At 46.1% G+C, this 12068-nt stretch overlaps 3 protein-coding genes across 3 annotated transcripts; 1 reads left to right on the top strand and 2 right to left on the bottom strand.

The window, feature by feature from the left end:
- Nucleotides 1–1456: 1456 nt before the first annotated feature.
- On the bottom strand, nucleotides 1457–3680 carry GL218_04046 (Long-chain-fatty-acid-CoA ligase 1; the record flags this gene model as incomplete). The annotated part of the gene is made up of 3 exons (XM_033580627.1): nucleotides 1457–1549; nucleotides 1604–2739; nucleotides 2792–3680. The coding sequence occupies 3 exons, from the start codon at nucleotides 3678–3680 to the stop codon at nucleotides 1457–1459; spliced, it is 2118 nt and encodes a 705-aa protein (XP_033437460.1).
- Nucleotides 3681–4889: 1209 nt separating this feature from the next.
- On the top strand, nucleotides 4890–5869 carry GL218_04045 (Diaminohydroxyphosphoribosylamino-pyrimidine deaminase; the record flags this gene model as incomplete). Its single annotated transcript, XM_033580626.1, has 2 exons — nucleotides 4890–4950; nucleotides 5031–5869. 2 exons carry the CDS (start codon nucleotides 4890–4892, stop codon nucleotides 5867–5869), a joined length of 900 nt encoding a protein of 299 aa, XP_033436677.1.
- Nucleotides 5870–7196: 1327 nt separating this feature from the next.
- GL218_04044 (uncharacterized protein) lies at nucleotides 7197–11394 on the bottom strand (the record flags this gene model as incomplete). The annotated part of the gene is made up of 4 exons (XM_033580625.1): nucleotides 7197–7958; nucleotides 8007–9610; nucleotides 9695–10066; nucleotides 11388–11394. 4 exons carry the CDS (start codon nucleotides 11392–11394, stop codon nucleotides 7197–7199), a joined length of 2745 nt encoding a protein of 914 aa, XP_033436676.1.
- Nucleotides 11395–12068: the final 674 nt, after the last annotated feature.

The raw sequence follows: 12068 nt of genomic DNA, 5'->3' as shown, positions 1-12068 counted from the left end.
GTTTCTTATATATACCTATACATGTGACGTGACGTCAGTTCCCGTGTTCGAGCTTTTATGTTAGTTAAGATATAAGTTGGTTTATTCTGGATTATTGATTTGATAGAGATGGTTAACTTGATATTATCCTATACCTACTTACCTACACGTCTTAATTTAAAGATGCCAATACACAAACTGCTTCGCCTCCTTACCTCCCTCTGACCAAGGTGGCTGAGGCCGGGGAAATCTCTCAATTTTATCTATCTGTACCTATATATGAGGCGGAGTCATACATATACTATGATAGATAGGTAAGGTACCTAGGTAGGTAGATAACTTCTTATCGAATACCTAGATAGCTTTAAGGCTATGGTCCAGGCTGAGTTTACTAAAATGACGTACTGATGCAATCCCGGTATACATACACAGCGCCATGCACGTTGGAAGATCTGCCCACCTCATAGTATAAATAAATACATTAGGAAAACCAAATAGTACTCTGATCTGCAAGAAGGACCCAGTGTACAGTATATGTACCTACATGTGTGCTAAGTTATTTTCTAACTTACCCGTTTACCTACTATCGTATACTAGACTTGATGTAGGTAGCCAATAATATTGCCTATCTAATAATATATACCTCTATTAGTCACCCGCGTATAAATAAAAGACTTAACCTATACGTTGAATAGTAGTAGTTATACAATAAACTATTTCTATACTATAAAGACGGGTTAACTATTAAATAACTAACTAGGCAGAACATAATGTGGTTATAACATAACCCAATTTACGAAATATATCAATTACTCAAGCTACGGTGGGGATACGCTATACGTCCTCCCGCTCTATATATAATAGAAGCTACTCACAGTTACAGTCTGGTTAAGGTATTGCAACTTGCAGTCGTCGCAGTTATCATCCATCATATTCGGCGTAATCTACTTGTCATTAATACAATTAGTTTAATTAAACATCTATCTACACAATATACTCAACTCAGCTGTCTTCCTAGAGCCCTCTGTTTCCAATCTGGTATTTTGCGCTCTTCACCCTTAAATGAGGCATATTAGGAATATATACTACATGACACGTATATGCAATAGGAAGCATAACTAGACTTATATATTATCTGTTAGGTCTACTTCCTTCCCGCCCTAGTCGGCTTTCAGGGCACAAGCATATGCATCCCTCGTACCATTACTCTTCTGCAAATGTACACGCGAGCACAAACACGAAAAATAAAAACGCTCAACTCAAACAGAATAAAAACCAATACAGCATCCATCGTGAAACGAACGTGCGCAGAGTTGTCTCGATCGTCAACTATAATTGCAATCTCTCCCTCGCGCCGCCCTGTGTTATGATGTTCTAACGACATGAACCTACCTAACTCATATAGCTTTGGCTAAGACCACCACCACCACCAACCTAGCCAAGATACCTAAAAAGGCTCGAGGTTGTCTCCTAACACCTAGCTCGAGGAGGCGTACGCTGCTTGCACCTCTTTTTCGTACTTGGCGAGGATACCTTTACGGTTGAGTTTCTGGGCTGCGGTTACGAGACCCTGTATAGGACAGTTAGCTCGTGGAACTAATTTATAAATGATTCAGTGACTTACGTTATTCGGCGTCCATTCCTCGTCTGACAACGCGACTCCCTCAATTATCTCGATACCGGACAGGCCACCAGATCGTCCGACGTTTTGAAGCTCTCTTAGTACGATGCCATTTAGCTTCTTATCGTGCACAAGCTCTTCTAGACTGGATCCATGTATCCCGTTCTCGGCGGCCAGCTTCTTCAACGCTGGTTCTGCCGGCACGATGATCGCAATAGGCTTAGCCTTCGATTGATCCGCGTACACGCAGATATTGGCCACAACCTGCGTCGAGCGGTAAATAGACTCTAACTTTTCTAACGCAATGTATTCGCCGTTCAAGGTCTTGACCAAGTTCTTCTTGCGGTCGATAATCTTTAGGTGACCATTGGAGTCCCATTCACCAATGTCTCCTGTCTTGAACCAGCCACCAGGGGCCATATTCTCTTTAGTCTCCTTCTCATTCTGGTAATACTCTTCTGCTACACTGGCGCCTCGGATCCAAATCTCGCCTTGAGGGTTTGGTTTATTCGTCGCGTAGTAACCCGCATCCGGGAAGTCAACTAGCTTGACTTCAATGCATGAGGGCATCGCGCCAATCGTCTCGGATGTCCACTCAAGAGGGTTCATAAGGGAACCCATAGCATTGGTTTCCGTAAGGCCGTAACCGATGATCATCGGTGCGATGGCCATAGAGATGAATCGTTGAGTGTCCTTTGCGATAGGGCCACCGCCATTGAGGCAGAGCTTTAGTCGACCGCCGGTCGCCTCCTTAATTTTCTTGAAGACAATAGAGTCAAGCAGGCTAGTTCCGGGCAGGCCAGTGGCTAACAGTCTAGCCTTTAATGCCAATGCACCCCAAAACATATTCTGGACAACCGGACCACCATCGTGGACTTTGGAGGTTATCCCCTTCTTGACAGACTCCCATACTGCCGGCACACCCACTAGGACGGAGGGTTTGAATTCGCGAATATCTCCAAAACAGTTACGAACTGAGGCATCTGACAATGTCTTTGGGTTTCCGTAACCCATAGTGCATCCCCAGTATAAAGAGGCATTTTCGAAAACAAGCTCGAGAATATGAGCCAAGGGAAGATAAGTTAACAGACCATCACCGGGACCAATGAAGGGCTGGACTACAACACTGACACCCGCAACTGTTGATCAGGTTAGCTTGGTATAATCTCATTCTAGAATAACGATGCTTACCAGCAGCGACGATGTTCCTGTGCTTAAGGGGGACCCCCTTAGGGGTGCCCGTGGATCCCGAGGTGTACATGATACAGCAGAGATCTTCGGGGGTGGGAGGCACAGGATCAAACGGTTCATCTCTACCAAGCTTTTCCAACTCCTTAAAGCTCACGACCTTAATGTGGGGGTAGGCGCTCTTTAGGTTGTTGATATGTTCCTGTCTGACTTGGTGTTGGTTGTTCCAAATGACATAACGGACTTCGGTGGCATCCTTGAGGACGTTGCCAAGAGTAGGTATTAGATGAGGGTCCAAGAAGATAGCCTTGGCACCTGTCGCAACCATCGAATGTTTCAATCCTTCCTCACCGAGTGTGTCGTAGGCGGTTACGATTGGCATCGATTGGGAGGAGGCGGCATGCGAGGTAGCCAGCCAGTTGGCACTAGTGGCAGCGAAGATATGGACTCTGTCCCCTTTATTCATACCAAGTTTCCTCAGACCAGAACCGAGATTTAAGACCAACTTCTCAAAGTCGTTGTATGTGAGGTATTCGTAGGGACCAAGTTCGAAAAATGTCCAAGCCTTGTTCACCTCTTGCTCTTGACCATCCACTATCTTCTTGACCTTTTTGCTTTCCTGGTGGGTGCGCACGAGGCGTCGAGAGCCCATGGCTTTTGCATTGCCGAACTTGGCAACGCTCACTCGTAGGAGCTCATAGGCGGTAGTAATGTCATCGGAAGGTTTGGTGATGAGTCCATCCTTTGTCAACGGATGTCTACGGGGTTTCGTCTCGCCCGCAACGGCTTCAGCTCCCGGCGATTCAATGGAATATGGTGGCTTTGCAGTGGCTTTGGGTTGAAGGACCACATGCCTTAGCTTTGCTTCTCGCCACTCGTCTGTGCTCGGCATAGTTGCGCGTTAGAATACAGGAGGTTCGGTTTGGGGGACTTTTAAGAGATCCGGACGATGATGTAGACGATGATGTAAACGAAGGGCCACGAATGCTTAGATTTTGGTATAGGCCACAGAAGGTGGGAGATGATGAACTATGTAATAAGTTATGAGAATGGGGTCAGGCCGGCTAGAAAGGTAATAATGTGTCTTATTTATTCATTAATCTATCCAAGTGACCTTAGTTACCTAAAGGCTTATTGAATTGTTATGAAGAAGAGATGAAGAAGTCATGGACGTTTCTTATTTCTTGTAAGTCGAAGGTGTAGGCGGGTTTTTTCTGGGGCTTCCCCAATGCATCCAAGATCCTAAGCTGCTTCCTAGTTACTTGGCTGCTAAGCTCTTACCTTCTAGGCTTGCCCCATGACGACACTAGTATTACTCCGTTCCAATAAAACCATACCCCTTGCCAATTTGAGGTGCCGAGACTTAATACCCTAGACCCTGGATGAGTTTAGCGTCTGGTCGCTATACCCACAGCTACGGCACTAGTTGCTCTGTAGGTTAGGTAGGTATGTACAATATGTACAATACCTCATACGCTACATTCTTGCATACATACATGTATGTGTGTTGTTTAGGTAGGTACATGGACATGTGTATCTAAACCTTCAACAAACTCGATTTTTTTTTACTTGGTAGTTGTCTCTGAGTCTATCCTTCTTATAATCCCCAACGGTATTGGAGCGCCAAGAGAACAAGCGGTTTTATCGTTTCATCTATTTATTCTGTTGAACCAATCTATTCGAATATACATCTCCTGACAGCTTATCTCAAATAGCGTTACAATTGCAAATTCTACCACCACCGGCATATACGTACGTACATACATACCTACCTACATAAAAACAACATCGGAGCTCGGTTGGCTTGGTTACAACAAAAGGAACGAATGCTACACCCCGTACACCCCAGGGGAATTCAGCCAAGACATTACAAATACCACCTACATATTCAGCTATATACTATACGCTATATACATACCTAAGGTAATAAGCCGCAATTCTTCTTCTAGGAAAGGTTCGGACAATCTATAAGATCCCCAGACCGTCTTGTACACGTAATTTCTGTAAGCAATTCTCATGATTCAGTATGAATCAAAATGCAGTGTTCCTGACATGTGGCTGCAGACTTGCGCGTCAAGAGGCGTTACAGCTAAATCAAGAAATGATGGCGTTCTCGTCCCTGCTTGATCGGCTCGGTCCAGAGATATCAGACCCGGAAGAAGGCAAGATTGAGACCGAGTCTCCGTTCTTCTTACATACCGACCTCCCGTTTCATCTCCTACTAACACACGACCCTTATCAGAAACCTTCTTACTATACTCCCAGGATATTCCGTCCCAGAACTTAGGCTTCGTGGATCCTCAGGCGACCACGTTGGACCTCAGCGTTGCTGGCAAGGACTACGTAATTCATCAATCACCAACCATCTTAAATCGTCCAGGAAGTACCACAGGCGCTGTTGTATGGAAAATCACTCCGCTCATAGCCGATTGGTTAGTCGCTTCCGACAATCCCCTCTGGACCTCTAACATATTATCATCCTGTTCCGATGTGCTGGAATTGGGTTGCGGGATATCCGGCCTAGTAGGATTGGTTCTTGCGCCATTGGTCGCAAAGTATACACTCACAGACCAGTCCTACGTCGCAAGATTAGTAGAGAAGAACATTGCCGAAAATAGTCCCCTAGGAAACCCAAAGCAGACTAAGACTACTTCTCAAAAGCGAAAAGGCAAGCCGTCGGCTGTCTATCCTAAGGCTGAACTACGATTCGTGCCGTTGGACTGGGAATTAGATGAGGTGACACCATCCCTTACAGGAAGCGATAAGGTTAAGAGCTTTGACCTCGTCATTGCTTGCGATTGCATCTATAACGACACGCTGATCCAACCACTGGTGCAAACCTGTGCTGACGTGTGTAGATTGAGAGCATCGGACAAGAGTAGTACCGACAAGTCTACCGTCTGTCTAGTTGCACAACAACTTAGAGATCCGGAAATATTTGAGTCGTGGATAAAGGAGTTCAACAGGTATTTCCAGACATGGCGCATTCCAAATAACGCCTTAACTGAGGAATTACGCTCGAACCCTGGTTTTGTAGTCCACCTGGGTATCTTGCGAGATGCGGCAGAGACACGCAATTGATCCTACTCCGCAGCGTAATCATCAGACCACAATTAATCAGCCTTCATGCGTGAACCCGTCTAAGTTATTATGAGGCTGTAATTGTCTTCTCTGTTGTAGACTCAGTTATCATTCATGAGGTACATAAACGTACTCGGCAACTTCCATACAAGTCCCAGAGAATAAATTTAAGGGGGTAGTGAAATAACTACAAGCCATACGCCTCCCGCGCTAGGTTCAACGATGTGATATTCTTCCTAGGGTATATTATACGATATATTAAATCCGGCGCAGCCCGTGTGTAACGAATTGCGAATTTCGGCCTATATACAATGTAGTTAAGCGAACGAATCTCACAGGATTTTGCGACAGCATAGTTAAATACATATCATATCATATCATATCATATCATCTTTAGGGGGATGAATTATCAGTGCTCTTACAAAATCCCATTATGTATATCTACCATTATAGACGCATTCCTCGAAGTCTTAACCATCGTTCTCAATCCCTACGCAGATTACCCTCCACTGCTACCCCGGCCCGGCAGTCTATCTCACTTTATCCCAGACGCTTTACCACTAGCACTTCTTCCCAACCCCCTGCCCTAACCAACCTATCAGCACGAGTCTGTCATATCATCTAAATCACCTATATAGCAGTAATATCAATGTCAATAGCCGAGCGGCGATTCTCACAGGATCGGCCCGCCTTGGTACCTAAGCCGGCGGAGCTGCCGGGGATATATATATATAAAGGAAGGTTTATTCGCGGATATGTCCACATAGGATATATAGCTTGACTGCTTACTCGTCTACCTACCTTGGTTTTGTACGTAATTATTGCTCATTTCCCATATTGCCACAACACTAACATACAACTACCGTAGCGTCGATATTTACACCTCCCTATACCAACAAATACCCGCACGTCCCCTTGGCCGAGAGAAGGAAACAGCATAATACCGCAACAAGCCAGTCTGACTTGCTAATACATTTTGCTAGGTCTTAATCTTTTCGACATTCACAAGCACGACCGATAAGCCGGATGCTGCAATAGCAACTGCTAACCATACAGCTTACTACCTTGGATATCTGAGAAACGAGACAAATACACAACAACCATTAGAGTGGCACAACCCGGCCAACCTCGATATGAATCATCTCGTACACAACAGAAGAATATGCTACCGGCATATCAGGTAGGTAATCACCCACTAAACGCCTAGTTATGAAAAAACGTCATGTCCCCTTTTCCTCTTCGCTATCATGCAACCCCGAACCCCCCCTGGCGTGATTGGACCACCTGATAACACTTCTCTTGTTGACTCTTCTTGCTGCTTGGACCCTTAGAACTCCGCGATCTGCTGTAGGTATTGGTAAGACGAATCTGGCAGGCCGTGGATTAAATCCGAATCTCCGAAGGGCATGTCGGTCATGGGGAGTTGGGAGTCCCCGCTTGAGAAGTAACCAAGATCTCCTATCGTGCTGATACGGCGCGGTTCTTCCTTCTTGAAATTGTCCCAGAAAAGTCGATCATGGGCTTCAGTGGCGAGGGCCGTGGTATCCAACAGTTCTTCCGACGTAGGATAGGCCTGGGGCGGCGGATGCTGTTGTTGTTGCTGCTGTTGCTGCTGCTGCTGCTGTTGAGGCGGGCATCGCCAAGCCTCGGCGTACACCTCAGGGTGAGGTGTTGGATAACCTGCTTCGTTGGTGAATGTACGTCCAACATCTGACGCCGACACCACTGGAATATGATTGATTGCCGTAAAAGATCCAGGTGGAACTGGTTTTTGTGTTTTGCTCTTGGTCGACATATCTGGAGCTTCTATCCCTCGTGATGGCATGGGACCGGGCGATGTTCGATGTGGACTCTCAATATGCTCATTCTGTATTTGGAGAGTCCCAAAGTCTTTCAGCTTCCCAGTCATAGGCTTATATTCTTCAAGCGCTCCGCCAGTGCCACCTTCGCGAACCCGGGAGGATCTCTCCTTATTTCCATGATTCTTTGTCGCAAAATTATAGTAATCCCGCTTGATTTTCTCGAAATACTCGTCCATCTGCCGCAGAATCGACACATATGCAGATGCCATCTTAAGCCACATAGACATCTTATGAAGCGTTACGAATGCGAATGCCACCGACCCACGCCTAAATACTTCGGATTCGGATTCGGATTCGGATTGTCGTGTATTTTCAAAATCATATTTCAACATGTGTTTTTCGGTGTCCATTTGAGGGAAATGTTCGGCATACAACCCTACAAAAGAGGCGGTCCAGATCGCGAAGAGGACGATGGTTGATTGGGGCAACTTGCCCTTCCTTTGGCATATCTCAATTAAATCAATAATTCCACGGGACGCCTTAAACACCTGTTCCGCACTAGATATCCAAAAGTCTTTAGGGGGTGGGCCGAATTTTTCCTCCTGAAATATGGGATTATCAAGAGGTCCTTCTGGCTCTGTGCACCGAACAGGTACGAAGGGTATATATTCTCGGTGCAGCATGATTAAGCAGACACACCTAAGCATATGCAACAGCACATACACACTGGAAGCCTGGTGATTTTCATGCTTGAAGTAGTTAGACCGTGAAAACGTAAAAGTGTCAGGAAGTTCCGCATCGAAGTCTGCAAGCTTCTCGGAAAGCTGATAAAAAGCGCTCCCCTGAGTCCATGGTGGATGATCCTTTTCCTTCTCGTTGAGGCGTCCACCTGATGAACTAAACTTCGAAATCTCTCCCCATATATCCACCAACTGAATAAACCGAGCGAGTACACTATCATCCATGCCATGCCGCCCTCTATCCTTGAGGAAGCCTGTGCGAGCTTCCATCGCCAAATCAAACTTATCTTCGGAGCATGGAAGTTGGATTTTTATATCCTCTGATTGTATGATAGACACTCGCTCCTTACCGCAAGAGAGCATGCGATCTAGAATAAAGCAGCTGAACATGGTCCGCCTCCTAACTTCTTTCTCTAACGCTTTCTGAGACAAAGATTTAGACAGGTCGTCAGGTGAGTCAGGAGTGTCACTAAACCCAAGCCCCAAATACTGTGCCATCCTGATGGCAAGACCAACGTACATCCAAGCGCCTAGCCCTCCCGTCCTAGGCAGAGTTTGACTCCAGTCGTATAACCCCAACATGAGCAAGGCTGCCACCCTCTCAACGGAGGCAGTTTTCATCGCCGTTCGTATCGGACCCAGAGCCATGGTGAGAACGTCGGCATAATATTCAGACGCTGTAGCGGGATCAAGCGGCATCTGAACTGGTCTAGTCCTAGCGTTGCCAGGTTGGTTACTGCAAATATGGGCGAGATATTTAACGAGGTCTGGGTGGAAGCGTGCGGTGAGAGTAAGGACGCCTAGTAGCACTAAGTTGAAATTGGGATCCGGGTTACTATCCGACTGTTGACTTTTGAACTTGCGCCCCAGTTTCTCCTTCATTGTGGGTAAGTGTAAAAAGGGAAGTTCCGGGGCAAAATGTAACTTGTAGAGATCTAACACTTGCTCCCACAGGTCTTCAGTTAAGAAAGGTGCTGAAAGTACCTCCTCGGCGTAAATACTTGCTTTCTGGTTGTCGCCTTTCGATATCTCTTCTATCTTTTTGAGCTTCTTCCTATCAGATCCTCCATCTCGTTCCTGCCTGGCAAGCGTAGGTGGCTCGGTTCTCTTTGGAGGTGCAGGTTCGGGCAATTTGAAGAGGCACTGTTTTCCCGTCTTGATGCAGCCATCACAAGGAGTTGTACCGCCAGTATTCTCACCTAATTATTTAGATTAGTAGCTGGTCATGGAAGGTACAAAGCAAAAATTATGTTCGCAACTTTATTCTTGCCAACTTGACGTACATTTTATTTTACTCTTCCGGCAACGTGTGCAGGCAATACTAGATCGCATTGGGGGGCGCATCTTTGGGGGTTTCTTCCCCTCAATGCTGCCTGCTACCATTGCCTTAGCCTCGTCATCCCCCAGCCCCCGAGCGGCGACGTTTCCAAGAGCCTTTATCCGTGATGTGTCGATATTAGAAAGCTGTTGACTGGGCGGCACTGGCGGGGTTTGGTGCGTAAGGGTAGTATCCGCGGAAGGGACCGCTTCGTCAAACTGTCTCTGCGGAACAGCTTGATACTGTCCTATATTCGAATTCTCATCGGCGCCTAACCGATCGGGGGAGGAGAGTATCGACTGGATACGAATTGGAGTGGAAATGGTGACGGTTGGGTCTAAGGCAGACCCGGAAGATTCAGATGGATTGCAAACGGCCTAGTAGGCCTTTTTCGAGACAACTCGCGGAGCGAACGACGCCGCGGGGTCGGACACGATACTTCAAAAGACAAGTTTGAGTGGAGACGATCGTGCTCGTATTCCTAAGATGATTGATATTTGAGTAACGGGAAAACTATGTGTTGTGTTCCGGGGCCTCTTTCTGTATCGTCTTTCAATCGAATTGAATGGTCAGATGCGATTCCTGGTAATGTGCTACAGCATCGAGCTGCGACTGTCCGCAAATGGGGCGCGACTCATAAACTACAGCTATTTGTAGGAGCGCGATCGTAGCTGAGAGTTCCTAACGTTATCTAGTATAGAGCTTCGTCGTCTTTCGGCATAAGCACACTTAAGAATGTAAACACCTATATGGTAGCCGTATAGCTACCTATGGACAGGGGGGGCAATCTAGCTATAATATCGGGATACAAAAGGCCTAATAAGTGACCTGTAGTAATACGAAAAATGGGAATATGAGGAATATGAGAAATATGAGAAATATCAGAATATGATGGAGGAAAAATAAACCCCTAAGCGTGCAACGCTTTGAGAGTATCAATCTGATATTGGGACATTGGCAGACGAAGATAGATGGGATGAGTTTACAGTGTCTGCGTCGGAGTGGGCACTGGAGAAAGGGAAATAGCTCGTCCTTGTCGGGTAAAGCAAGCCTAGAAGGCTCCAAGGGTTAAAAGTTCCCCGGACACGGACGGGTCGGGTAGAGACCAATCTACCTAAGCTAAGCAGTTGTTGGAGGGCGGACGAAGATCGGCTTTCCCTTGGATATCCAATGAACGAGCAGCTTAGACCTGATCGAAAGCGCTCATCTGGTGCACAGGCCGCGGTTGCGGGTCCCCGACAAGGCTCATATGCACGTCGCCCGGGGAGGGCTTCCTTATTCCTAGGGAAAAGGGAACGAACACAGATATCAGGGCCGATGATTTGATCAAGGTGGTTCCGATGCTACAAGTTGAGAACTGAGGATACACAGCATGAGAAGATATGCTATTTGCGACAGCATATGACGCTGCAGACTATAATGTAAAGATAAAATAACTAGCATATATGAAGAAGGGGAGAAAAAGCAAATCCTTGGATCGTTAACCCTTCTCGTCTGTTGGTACTTGTTTGAAGGAAGACTCGGTGTGGTAGGTCGTATTAACGTTTTCTGACACGTCCACGGGCCGATGTGCTCAGATGTTACCCATCCGTCACCCTATGTACTTATGTAGGTAGCCTGTCTCCTTACTCTTAATATTGACAAGGGTACCTACATACCTAACATAGGTACGGATAAACTCCCCTATTAAAGCGGGCAACGAGGTACTGTGAAGGCTGCATTTAACAAATGTACGTTAGGTTAGGTTATGTTAGGCTGAATAATTGTAAGTCCTAGATATTATCCTAGATATTAGCAGAACAGTTTATTAAGAACTTCCAACAGTCATTTTTCATAAAATCCTTTAGTGATGTGTTGGTGTGGAATGTGGAATGTGGAATACCGGTCATCTTTTTACGACTTGTAAGTCGACAATGGCGGTAGGCTGTAACGTTCCTCGGGACACATACTTGAATCCCGGTCCAACCACCAGCGCTTGCATCCGACACTCGTGGGGGGGTTGTTCTGATTTCTGGCGGCAGAAGGTCATCTCTATTATTAACACAAATATTGACTAACTTAAAAGAGTCTCGGATAAGAAATGTTGGCGCCGAGTTTTTCTAAAGCTGATGTTTTTAGGTTGCTCAAAAGTAAAATATGACGAATGAGTCAATATTCCGTTCTATTTATTCCAGTTGCCGTATAAGGGCCTTAAGTTGCCGACCAATGCAGATAGGTATATTTATTGCACATGTTTCGGCAACTTTGACCGGTTTCATGGTTTCCGCTGCATATATGCACGTTTACCGCACGGGATCGATTTAGCTGAAGATAGAATCCTTTCCGGTTTCCTTGAGACA

This window comes from Daldinia childiae, assembly GCF_008694065.1.
Source record: "Daldinia childiae strain JS-1345 chromosome Unknown Scaffold3, whole genome shotgun sequence".
Lineage (NCBI taxonomy): Eukaryota > Fungi > Ascomycota > Sordariomycetes > Xylariales > Hypoxylaceae > Daldinia > Daldinia childiae.
The sequence above is the reverse complement of the archived record's forward strand: the minus strand, read 5'-3'. Positions and strand labels throughout refer to the sequence as shown.